The sequence below is a fragment of the Pithys albifrons genome, chromosome 3 (assembly GCF_047495875.1).
Source record: "Pithys albifrons albifrons isolate INPA30051 chromosome 3, PitAlb_v1, whole genome shotgun sequence".
NCBI lineage: Eukaryota > Metazoa > Chordata > Aves > Passeriformes > Thamnophilidae > Pithys > Pithys albifrons.
In genome coordinates, this window is record NC_092460.1 from 8,633,383 (window position 1) to 8,646,062 (window position 12,680).

General features: G+C 45.5%; 1 protein-coding gene across 1 annotated transcript in view; it reads right to left on the reverse strand.

Moving 5' to 3' along the window:
- PTPRG (protein tyrosine phosphatase receptor type G) overlaps positions 1 to 12,210 on the reverse strand; it is a 397,860-nt gene extending 385,650 nt beyond the window's left edge. The window contains exon 1 of the mRNA XM_071550347.1: positions 11,670 to 12,210. Coding sequence (XP_071406448.1) covers positions 11,670 to 11,754 — 85 coding nt within the window. The 5' untranslated portion in view covers positions 11,755 to 12,210. The remainder of the gene's footprint in view (positions 1 to 11,669) is intronic.
- Between the last annotated feature and the right edge of the window lie 470 nt (positions 12,211 to 12,680).

A 12,680-nucleotide genomic window follows, 5' to 3' on the forward strand; every position in this document is an offset into this window, starting at 1 on the left:
TAAAGTAATTGGAAGCAAAAGAAAAGGTGAGAGAATATCAAACTCATGAAATTAAAGTAACATGTAGCTCATAGCACTCAGGCACTTCAAACAAAAGTTAAACAGGAAATGAGATTTAGACCATTCAAAAGGTTCTTTTATTCAGAATTAAAAATTCCAAGAATCCTTAAACATTTCTGAAATCATGAGAAGCACTGAGCGAGATCACAGCAACCTAAAGAACGACCTGATAAAAATACTGGCATTCATTTTTCCACAGACTCAAGTTTCACCTGGCAGAACTGAAAACAAGATGCAGAGAATATGAATGCTCATATAGACATGACCCAACATTGCCAGATGCTGAACTCCACCCAGAAGGGGTGGAGCAAACACCCCACCAAACACTTCCATGAAAAAGCTGGATTTTCCACCACAGCATCTGGTCAATCCTTTCTGGAAATGCTGTTTCTGAAGACACAAATTATTTCTCCAACCAGATCCTCTCATCTGTGGCAGAAAGCCTTGCCACTGAGAACTGAGCCTTCATAAACTTTACAGACACAGAAGGCAACCATCCCAGAGTACTGCATCCACTGCTGTCCATTTGGGAAGTCTGTCCTGCAAACTGCTGAGGATGATTTCCTGCACTCTGTGATCAACTCGCCAGAGCACCAACACATCCTGTTTTGGACACTTCATCAGAGCATCACCTTCAGATGTTTACCCTACTATTATGTTATGGCTCACCACTGCCTTATCTAGGAAGCACCAAGATTGCTGCAGTCTGAATTCCATGTTGAATTTGACTCAGGTTAATTGTTATTGCTGGCAGACTGCTGGCTGTGGGGTAAAAGCCAGCTGACAACATGACAACAGCTTCTTACATGAATTGGTGTAATGCAGAAATAGCCAAGCCAAAGACTGAAGGCATAGAGACCCAGACTCCACTTTTCCCACTGGAAGTCGTCCCTGCAGAACATTGCTCAGATGTGCCAAGGGAAGCCTGGGCTGCTCTGCCAGTGCAGGACTCCTGGGTCTCAGCATTAGCCACAGGCCTCAAGATATTTTTAAACTACTTTTAACTGCCAAGTATTCTTTACTGCCTTTAATTGTTCAGTGACTTAAAATAAGCATTTATTTTCAATCATATTTGACACTTTGTTAGGTACACTGGAAAATAAACCAATCCCTACATATGCAGAAATTACAAATTAATGAGTTCTGGCAATTATCTTGATGGAAAGAACCAGGTGACTTAGTTGAACATACAGAGATTTACTAAAAAAAAAGGTCTGCTCTAGTAGTTAAAAAACAAACGAAATTGCTTCTATTGATTTTAATTTAGGTTGAAACACTAGCTGTCTCTCCAACAAAGCCAGAAATGGAAACAACTATAAATGAGTACAAGATGTGATAAGATAGACAGATTCCTAAGCAATCTAGTATAGAGATGACCTCCAGTTTAGACTGTAGTTAAAATATGATATCATATGTATGGATCAATAAGTAAGTTTGCATTTGTCTCAGCTCCAAAAGCTGGAGAGCTACAAGTCTTTTTTCTTTAGCTGCTCTAAAACGTTGTCCAATTAAGCTCCACTGTTTTTTTCTTGCAGATCCTCTAGATTCCAATTTACAAATAAAATCAAGAGAAGCAATTAAATGTTAAGTAGTATCAGCATGTTTCCCCAAGTGATGCACATGTGCAACAGAATAGAAGGAGTCCAATCTTGATACAGAAGACCAGGTTACAAATTGAAATACATTCGTATTACCATTACTTGCAGGCTTCACGCTCTAGCAGGTACCAACAGCAGCACCACACGCTGCTGTGCGTGCACACAGGAGGCTCCTGCACCATGAGTCTCACAGGCTGCAGCAGCCCCAGATCCACTTCATTCCTCCAGTCTGCAGCGCCAGCAGGGACACAGAGCAGGAGCAACCAGGGGCTGAATGTGCACAGGAAGAGTATGTGCAGCACAGAACAACGCTGGAAGGGACTTTTGGTGATGAACATCCAGTCCATCATGTTAAAGGCTAATTAAAAGCTTCCTGGCAGACTGCCTGGACACTCCTCTCTGCTCTCCAGACAGCACACACTATCAGGGGCTGCGTGGCTCTGTCCTGAAGCACACCAGAAGTATCAGTATCGATCAAGTACGATTTATGATCCTTTCAGTGTGCCAGAACTTGAGGCAGTATTACCTGATAGGTATGGATCACGTCTTCTCTGTGGCTTTTGTGAAGGCTTTTATATTTGAAAGACTGGACTCCCTCTCTCCTTTAGCCATAAGGACCTCTCCACTTTCTCACCTACCTTCATGGACACCACCCTCTTCCCACAGCTGGGGCAGAAGGGCCAGTTTTTCCCTCAATTGTTGGATGAAGCTAATTTAGCCAAAACACACAGGATCAAAGTGAAAAGGAAAAGTATCCAAGGGAGGCCACTCTACTGGAAACAGGGCCACAGTAACAGAACAGATCTAAATTCTTGCAACCACCTCAATATCCAGCATTGTCTATCAAAGCCAGCAGCATGAGTAACAGCAACAAGGTGAGGGTATGGAAGGTGAAAAAGACTTCCACATTCCTGAGAAATCTACTGCCTCCTTGGGGTTACATCCAAATTGTAATCCCCACTCCAAGTTTCTGATGAGCCTTACCTGTCAGTCACAGTGAGAACACATAAGGGCAATAACTGTGGCCAGGTCAAAGGCAGGTTCTAGAGCTGTATGAAGCTTCCAGTGTATAACACTTAACAGAAGTCAGACTCTACAATTACCCACTTTTAGGTAACTCCCCAGCAGGCACCTGGACTGTTACGGGATGCACTGACTGCTACTCCCTTAAAAACTGTCAGCCTGAAAAAGGAAACAAAACCACAAGAAATGATGCATCTGAGACACCAACACTGCAGTGACTTAAGCCTTTCTTTCTATTTCTAAAACTGCCATTATAGCAGCATTCAAGTCACACTTTTTTTTAAATAAAAGGAAACAAGATACATTCAAAGAGTTTATTTTAGGCCACATCCACTGAACAGCAGAGTATTTTGTTGAGCACTGACTCCAGTAATGATCTAGAAGTCATACTAGGCAAACAATCAACATGAGCTTCCTTGCTGTGGCAGAAAAATAGGCCACTGAAAATCCTTGGACAAACAGAAAGGGCAATAGCATTGCACATACCTAATACGAATAAGACCAGTGCTCAGTTCTGGTGTGCACCTTTCTAAAGAAAAGATTGGGAAAAAAACTGGAAAAAAACCAACAAAAAAAGAAAGACTGCTCCAAAAATTATTCAAGAACTGGATAAAAATCTGGTGGTAAAGGGCTTGTGAAGTTCAAGTCACTGAGTTAATCAAGACATTGTGTCATGGTTTTGTTATAATGTACTCTCATGGTAACAAAATACAAGAGGGCTCTTTAAACTAGTAAAGAAAAGTGAAACAGATAAAAGACAGTTGTTAAAGTGTTGTATATTTACAGTTTGATCTTCAATAATTTGAACAACCCAAGACACTTCTTTATTTTGGTAACTACTTTAGTCAAGGAAAGAAATTGGGTATCATTTCAAAATGGGCATCAAACAAATAGTTGATTTAAAAGAGACAAGACAACTGACAGCTGTTGACAGGAAAGCGCATAAATACCTTTGCAACAGCCACAGCGTTGCACAAAAAACTACATACAACACAACAGAATAATTCCAAGGACTGATACATATGATAAGCATCCTCCAGAAAGCCAGAATTTTAACAGATGGATGGGACATCTGTGCTTCAGCACAGGTAGAATCATCCTAAGAAATGGTTTTTCATTTCACCATGGATTAAAAGAAAAACTCTACAAGAAGCATAAAGACAGTATTAAAATTGTGCACCTTTGGCACAAATCCACTCAATGGACATACTGAAAAGAACAGAGTTGCATTTCAGAATAATGTCGTGATGGTGCAAATCCTCACCTGCTGAAAGCTGCCACAGCACCAGCAGCATCACTCATGCCATGACAATGTGCAGCAGCTGAGCACCTACCATTACACCAAGAGAAGACATTACAGAATTTGCACATTTTGCACCCTCAAGTTTGCAAATATAACAATGAATTAATTCACAGTAAACAGAAGGGAAGCGCTTTGCAATGCATAAACAATGTAGTAAAAAACAATTTAAAAAGTCACAGTTTCTGAATCTGCTGTCGCTGAGCACAAACTTTTAACACTTACTTAAATAGCTAAAACTGCACAAAGGTGTCACTTTGGAACACAAACAGTTATACAGAAGCCATATAATCTGATGCAAAACCCTTGGGCAAAGAAGGAAAAATAAACAACTAATTTTAGAACCTGAACACTCCATTAGCAATTCTCACCAATTAAAATATGATGCAACTGCTGTCAACAGGCAAATTTTAGTTGTATTTTAAGGATGGATTTAAATACAAAATACACAAGCTACTGCACTTTAAAAATAATAATTCAACTATCTATAAGCAGCCTGGAGGCCAACAGCAGAGATATTCAACTGGCTCTCTCTGCCTACCTAGTGAATGGATGCAATGTTTAAGAGACAGTCATACTGCACAATCCCTTGTTTCTACTTTGACTGCAGTAAATCTATACCATAATCTCCAGAAGTCTAAAAGCACCTTAGGAATCTAAATGGCAATGAAAGTCTATTGAAAATTTAATCCCTAAACTCACTTGTGATAGCAATGTAGATCTGCACTTAATTATTTGAAAGCTACTTGGTATCTATTGTCTCAGCTTGGAGTCTCCAGTGAGTGGGAGGGTAGGGAGGGATGGACAGACAGAAGTCTCATGGTGAGGCCGACTGAACTGAGGTTTATGAAACATACATCCACCAAAAACAAACAAAAACAAGAACCAAAACAAACACGCTAAACTTGCTCTAAAAAAGTATTAGAAAATAATTTTTTTGAGATGTGTATCACTAACTTTACTACCACCTAAGCTATTAAATACATTCTTTTAAAATCCAGAAGGGAAGAAGGAAAAAAAAACATTTTACAGGAGACCATTTTTAAGCACACCAAAGTGACACAAAGGCAGGGACTGGTTCGCAGTGCTGCAGGGGTGCAGGGGTTATTTCACAGAAACTCTTGTTTTAAGGAAATGTAAAGAGGCCCAAAGAAAGTAACTTGCTTACTGTTGAGGACCATCAACAAGGGCCAGGACAGAAACACTCCGATTCATCTCTACAGTAAACCAATGGCCTATGCAATGCATTGGCACAACTGACCCTATCACCATTTCCTCCTTATTCAGTGTTCATGTCTTCTTACAGTGAAGTTCCTCTTCCAATCTGGGACAACTAACACTGGCAATTAACCAGTCTCACAAACTGCCCAAGGAACTCCAGGTCTGAGAATTCAGACTGCTAAAAAAACCCAGTAATTCAAACTGTAGTTACTTTTCTGGAGTAAGAAAAGGGCAAGGCACCGTTGTGGTTAAAGCAAGTATTATAGCATTTCCTATGTCTCTTGCAAGGCTTGTGCAAGGACAGAAGATGGAAAGAGTGAGGTGTGGGAAAACTGAACAATTCTCCACTTGGCCTGTGACGAGTTATCAGATAGCTTTCCTTTGCTGTCAGCAGAATAAACTGACTCCCAACAGAAGAACTTTAACAGCACTCTGTCATAGAGACAGGCACATTTTATTAAAAAAAAAAAAGAGAGAGAACAAAACAGCTGCCACAAGTCCAAATAACATCCCACATTTTGCTCCTAAATACCTATGTAGCTCTTCAGGGCTCAAGGTCTCATTCATTACATTGCTGCAAGCATGGAAAAGAATTTTTCAAAGCACCTTTCCTAAGCTAAGCATGCAAGTCCCAAAACATACAGACCTTCTTTAGAAAGGACTCCATGCTTTGAATGCAAAGTCCCTCAAAGCAGGCACTCTGCAGGATAAACATGTGTCAGGCATTACTGCAGCATTTATGCACAGAACTGCAACACCCACATCAATTGAGATTTTATGTGTCAGTTCTGCTGACAGGTGCATGATGCGGTCAAGTTTTAAGTTCTAGAAAATGGTTTATCATTATTCAAATGACTTGATAATTAAGAACACTAGTACTTCAACTCCCAAGCAAATTTAGAGATGCATAATAAAACCACATTAAAAAAAAGGCCATGCACCAACTGATTTTACTTTAACCATAGTTCACTTGAAGACTAATTCAAATGGCTGTAAGGTGAGCCAGTCAGTGTAGTAAAAACACCTTATAGTGATTACATGAACTTGTTAGCTTCCCTACTGCCCTGTGTCTTCCCTCCTCCTCCAGACAGGTGGGAGATTTATTCCCACAACCGTTTCCTCCAGCTTCTCAGTAGTAATCAGAGAAAAGGAAAAATGAAACAAGAACAGCAATATCAATGGAGGATCTCAGTATCATCACTGCTGTGCTTGCAATCTGCACCCTCATTCATCTGTTCACTTTCAGGGTGGGAAGAGATTCTGCTTAGGCCACAAATATGTGACAGGTCAAGGCATAAAGCAGGAATCTGCTGTGTCCTGGCAGCTGTGCCTCAAGAAGATGACTGTATATTAAAAGGCAAGCATTTGGAGACAGGATCAATGTAGCCCAGGTTCATCTAAGAGTCCTCAGTGAACTGGGGTGAAATCCCATTGCAGAGCTGTAAGAGCTGACAGCACTAAAAGAAGCCAACTTGAGTTGCCCCTGGGCAAGTAACACGTAGCCTACAACACAATCAGCAGCACTAACACAAAATACTGAATAATAGCAAAAAATAACATCAATCAAGGATCATTTTTCTGTGATTTTTTTTGTCTAAAGGTTTATTGACACACAAATTTGAAATCTGGTTGCTTTCATCAGAAGTTGGGCACCTCCAGTTGGCCACACCCCAGGTGCTTCTGTTAAATATGAAAAGGTGCCTTAATGTACATCTTCCTTTTCTGCCTTGCTTCCAACCCCTGCATGCCTCCACTAAACTGATACAGTCAAATTCCACCAGGGAGTATCTGGCAAGCAGCAAACTTACATCCTCATCAACCTGGTGCAAGAAGATGCAGATCCACAATTTTTACTATGCAGATCCACGGTTTTCACTTGGAAGAAACACAAGAATGAGTTCACCTCATGAAGAAGGGAAAACCTTATAAAGATATTTAGACACCTGAAGCAGCAAGTAGACCCCAAAAGGGATATATAAACCATAAATTAATCCATTTGATGCATATCTGCATCCCAGATGACTCCGTATTTTTGAGACAATTTCTCTGATGAGATTCCATATGCTAAAACACTTAAGAATTGTTGTCTAGAATTAAATATAAATAATTACAATTTGATCAACACAGAGAAACAGCTCTGATCTTTAAAATGGAAGCACAGTAACTTGGGCAAAAAGAAAATCAGGTTCATTTTTTCATAATTTCTCAGATTAAAGTTGTGTATTAGCTAAAGTACAGTGTCATTACTAAACCCTTAGGCTTCAGAGCACATCATGCCACATGTTCATTTGGCTGCTAAAAAGCAGCAATCAAGTGATTAGTATTTTTTCCAAGGACAGTTGAGATTAATAGTTTGAAGTCATTTCTTTAATTTAACCATGAAACTCGAATATTGAAATTAGAGACAACTTAAATAACATTTATTTCAGAAAATTCTAAGTATGTTAGTCCTTGAGCATTGATCATAAGATGGATAGAGTCCCTTACTGTGAGCTGTCTTTTCTATAATTGGAAAGAAATCCCAACTATTAAGTTTGCAGAACCTGATAACAGTACAACCAACACTGGTCCCTGCAAAGACTCAGAAAGTGGGAGTGAAACCATCACCCTACTGAAATCAATAGGTGGTTTTCCGTGGCTTTTATGGTACCAACCAGGACATATTTGTTCCACAAAGATTCCCAGTGTAGATGTGGGTGGGACAGGTGAAAGACATGACATCTCTGTGCTTGACTCACAGAAGTTCCTCGCTGCTCTAAGATATCCATCTTCTGAACAGAATCAGAAACCCTTACATTCCCATTTCCTAGACAAAAAGGAGACGAAATAGAGGAGGAGAGAAATCCCAACTCATACACACAGAATCCTACCTGCTCTTCCAAGCAGGGTAACATCCCCAAACTGAATACATGCTTTGTAGGTATTGCAAACACCCCAAGAGGACTGAGGGAATTCCAGTTACCCTCAAATTGTGTTCCTTTCTTTTACTGAATGTACTGAATCCCTTCCTTCTGTGATGCCTCTTCCCTCCCAACTTTAAGAAGCCACTCATTCTGCCTGCTAGCACAGACAGCTCCTGGGACTACCTGAAGACTTCTGAAAGCTGAGTCCAGTTCCTGCTAAGCACAAACCTGCTAACAGATAGCAAAGCTCTCCCTAGAGTTTCCCCCCAGAAGCAAACAGCAAACTCAGCTGTTACAGCCTGGGAAGGCTCTCTTGACATTCTTTATCTGCAAGGACTCCATTAGCAACTTCCCGTAACGTAAAGCATATTTTAAAATGCCACTGAAAATAAGGGATAATTAAAATGTAAGAAGTGTCATCTTCATAAAAGCCACAGGACTAAATAAAGTCTTGGAGGGCCCTCTCCTGTACATTCAGTATTTCTCTACGTGCACAATGTACCTTCCTCTGTCAAATCTTTAATAGACAAAGCCAGTCTTCTCTGTACCTTTAAAAATATCTGAAGTAGTATTTGAATAGTTCATAAGGAAAAGCTCCTAGTATAATTTTTCCTCCAAGCAGGAGACAGCTACATGCAAAATTAACTCTCAACTCAGAACTATGAAGACTCAAAATCCAAAACCCATTTAGGCAGTTACCCGGTCAGCAACAATTTGATTCATTACCAAAGAACTAATCCAGGCTCAAGAAAATTACTTTCATTTATGCATCTAGCCAAAGAAAATGGTAGCAATTGTCATTCTTTAGCTGACAGGATTGTCACAGCAACAGCTAAGAACTGCATAAATGTGTACTTTTTCCTTTACAAAAAATATTTACCCTCTCTTAGCAAAGCACTGAGAAATCAGGTAGTAGGCATATCCCCACAATGCTAATATTTATGTCTTACTGATTTTTGGTACTCTGAATTTAGATTAATGAGCAAACAGACCCCATGGAAACAACCTCTCTTACCTTGTCTTCACTTGATTTATTAAGCAATGCAATTACCAGTGACAAGCCCACAGAGAAATGCACTAAACACTTCAGAAAGAGGAAAACCTTACCCACATCATTTTTGTGCCAGAATGCCTCCTTTCTCTTTCTGCAACCAAAGAAACAGCAACAAAAATACCTACTTAAACAGTGAAAACCTATTACAATCCTCCTAACAAAGGAATACTTCAAAGACTTATTTTATACATGGTTCATTTATTGTTGCTGAACAAAGAAAAGAATAGCCTTTATGTTTCCTTACAAAGTAAAGTGATTTGCAGGGGAGAAAATAAACAGTGACCTCTCTTTCATTTAAAGGGAGCTAGATAGGAAGCAGAGGGAAGAAGGATGCTTGTAAATTACCACCAAAACAACAAATACCTTAGTTCTGTAATCCTCTCTAGAAAATGCTATGAAAAGGTATCGAAACATTTGAGGTAGACACTAAATGGTTAATATCTGGCTGGGATTCCCCGCCAACACAAATTCCGATGATATGCCATTGGATGCTGTCAGCACCACTGTCCTGTTATAGTCCACCGAGATCCTCCCTGCAGCTTTCCTGCCTCGGGCATCTCTGATGTACGGGATCAGTGTGGAGCGTCCCCGTTTATCACGATGTTTCACTCTCCACCCCTCTCCTGCACTCACACCAGGTACTGCTGCTCTTCAGAAGGCACACAGGAGCAAGCAAGTCTAACATGGTAGCTCTGTACAAAAACTAAACGAATAAAAGCCCGTTTGGAAAATAGTTTGCTTTCCAAGCAAGCCTTTAGCAATGAACAGCCCCGAAACATTCCCAAGTATTACACAGCTGTTTTACGGCTTCTGGCGTTGAAGAGTTTACCAACACACTGCAAACGGCCACAGACCCACTACTCTGCTTGCATCCATCTTCATGTTCAAAGCATAATGCAAATATTATCTGGTTCAAACACTGCTGATCTAAATCAGCAAGTCGTACAATATTGTCATATTAAACTGACATCATAGCTTGTTTTCCTGCCACGTTCCTGGAGCCTGCCTTCTCGATGTAATTACTGTACAATATATATCAGACCCAGAGAGAAAGGCTTCACTCCGAGGGCTGAAATTGAGAAGAAATCAATACAAAGAAGATAAATGTTTCGTCAAAAGCTGCAGAGGTATTAACCCTCTCTCCAACATAGTTTCTTTTTGCTTCCAATCATTTTACCATGTGAGAAGCTGCTGGAAGGAATGGAATGTGGTGGATCTATCTGCTCAGCTCTATATTTGGAGGTGGGAAAAAGTGTATTTCAGAAAGAAAAATTAAAAATAATTTAAAAAAAAAGTATTCGGAAGTTCCCATAAAACCTTCAGAAATTAATTCTTTCTATTCACACTCGTACACCTGGAGGCAGCGAACAACCGGCGCTGCCTCCGGAGCCCGCGGAAGGGACAGGAGGAGTCGCGGGGGGAGAGACGCATCTCCCTGGGGAAAGGGGGGGTCGCCCTGGCACGCACCGCACCGCGGACCCCTGCGCCCCTGAGCAGGAGGGGAGCCCGAGAGAAAGCAAACCACCCAAAACCCCTTGGGATGCTCAGCCGGCCCCCCGGGGCGCCCCGCGGGTACCGAAGGACACGGGCGCGTCCCGGGAACGCGCCGGGCGGGGCCCGCGCTGCGCGCCCGCGGAGGGGCGCGCGCCCCGCGGCGGAGCTGGCGGCGCCACAGCGCCCCTGGCGGGAGGCCGCGGAACGGCGCGGGCGGCGGGAGCGGAGCCCCGCGAGTTCCCCGCTCCAGGGCCGCTCGGGGGGACACGGGTCCCGCCGCGGGGCGCGGGCCAGGCGAGCGCCCACCGGCCCCCGCTAAACGCGGTTGGATGCGAGACGAGAGGCGATGGGCGCACACCGGCCACGGGGCGCGCACAGCACGGCGGGCGCCGGGTCCGCCAAGCAGCCCCTCTGCTCCGCGGGGTGCGCGGTGGTCGCAGCACAGACCCAGATCCGGCGCGCAGAGGGCGCGCAGCCCCGCGGCCCCCCCGTCCCGCCAAGGTCAGCACGCGGTGCGGCGAGACATGCACCGCGGACCCGAGTGGGGCGGGGAGGGCACGGACGCGGCACCGCGAAGTTTCTGGCGGGGGGCGCGGGGCTGCAGCTCGAGGTCGCAGCGCGGAGTCCGCTCCCCTTCGGGGAGGCGAGCGGCAGTCCCGCAGCACAAAGGGAGCTCCGGGCAGCCCCACGAAGGAAGGGCAGCGTGCAAGGAACCCCCTCCACCCGCGCCACGCTGCCGGGGGCTGCATTGCACCGGAGAGGGGACACCGCGACGGGAGCGCGGAGCCGAGCCCGTGCACCGCTCACGGCCCCACTCGCGGGCAGCGCTGCCCGCAGCCCGGAGAGTGCTGCGGAGACGGGGGAGACCCAACGCTGGGGCCGCCCGAGCGAAGGGGCCGCCGTGCTTCCCTGGCGCATCCTCCGCACTCGCGGGGTGCCCCGCCGCCACATCACGGGGGTCGCGGACACGTGTGGCGGAGGCACCGGGAGACCCCCCAGCCGCCGCGCTCACTCACCGGGGAAGCACACCACATCATGGAGCACGGAGCTGGTGATTTTCAAGAAAAAGATCCACCAACACGGTTGCAGTAGCCTCCGCATGTCCAAAGCCGCACATCGAAAGGGGAGAGGGGCTAAAATAATTAACACACGGGGGAAGGAGAGTGGGGGGGGGAGGGGGGAAGGGAAAAAAAAACTTGTTGAAAATAAGTTTCTCCTCGAGCCCCTCTTCCTGCGGGAGAAAGCAGGGGGCTTCTGCTCGGCTCCTCAACGTGGGGAGAAAAAAGAAATCCCCCGAGCGCGGGGCAGGGGGAGGATAGCGACGAGAGCGGCGGCGGGCGCGGGGACCCCCCCGCGCGGAGTGTGCGCGGCTCAGGCGGGCAGCGGCGGAGGGGAGCGCGGCATGCCGCGGACGGGGCGCTCACAGCCGCCTCCGCGCACGGCCGGGCGGGCGGCGGTCAGCCGGGGCCCCGGCGCGCTCCATCCTGCCGTACAGGAAGTGGCGGGCGAGCCCGGATCCTGGCGGAGACTTTAAAGCGGGGCGAGGGAGAGGGAGAGAGAGAGAGGGAGAGGGAGCGCGGCGCGGCGGCGACGAGGCGAAGCGAGGCGGCGGCGCGCCGGGCGCCCCGGCGGCGCGCCCCCGCCGCCCTTAAAGCGGCCGCGGCGGCGGGGCGGGGGCGCGCTTCTGTGCGCGCACCCCACGCCGCAGCCTCTCTGTGCCTCTATGTATGTTGCCTGTATGTATGTGTGCCTGTGTGCATGTGTGCATGTATTAATGTGTGTGTATTGTTGTTGGCGGCCGCGGCAACCCGCCCGTTTGGAATTTTGGATCCCGCACTCCAGCCGTGTCTGTTTGGAGTTACTCGTCTCATAATGCCGCGTGCGTGCTGCAGGGGGCCCTGGGATTGGGGATGGGTGTCCGTCCCCCCACCCCGCTGCCCCCTCCCCACTCCTTCCAGCTGTGTGCATCACTTTGGGGACTGCCAGAGGTGTTTCCCCTCACTCCCTCCACCCTGAAATCGCACAGC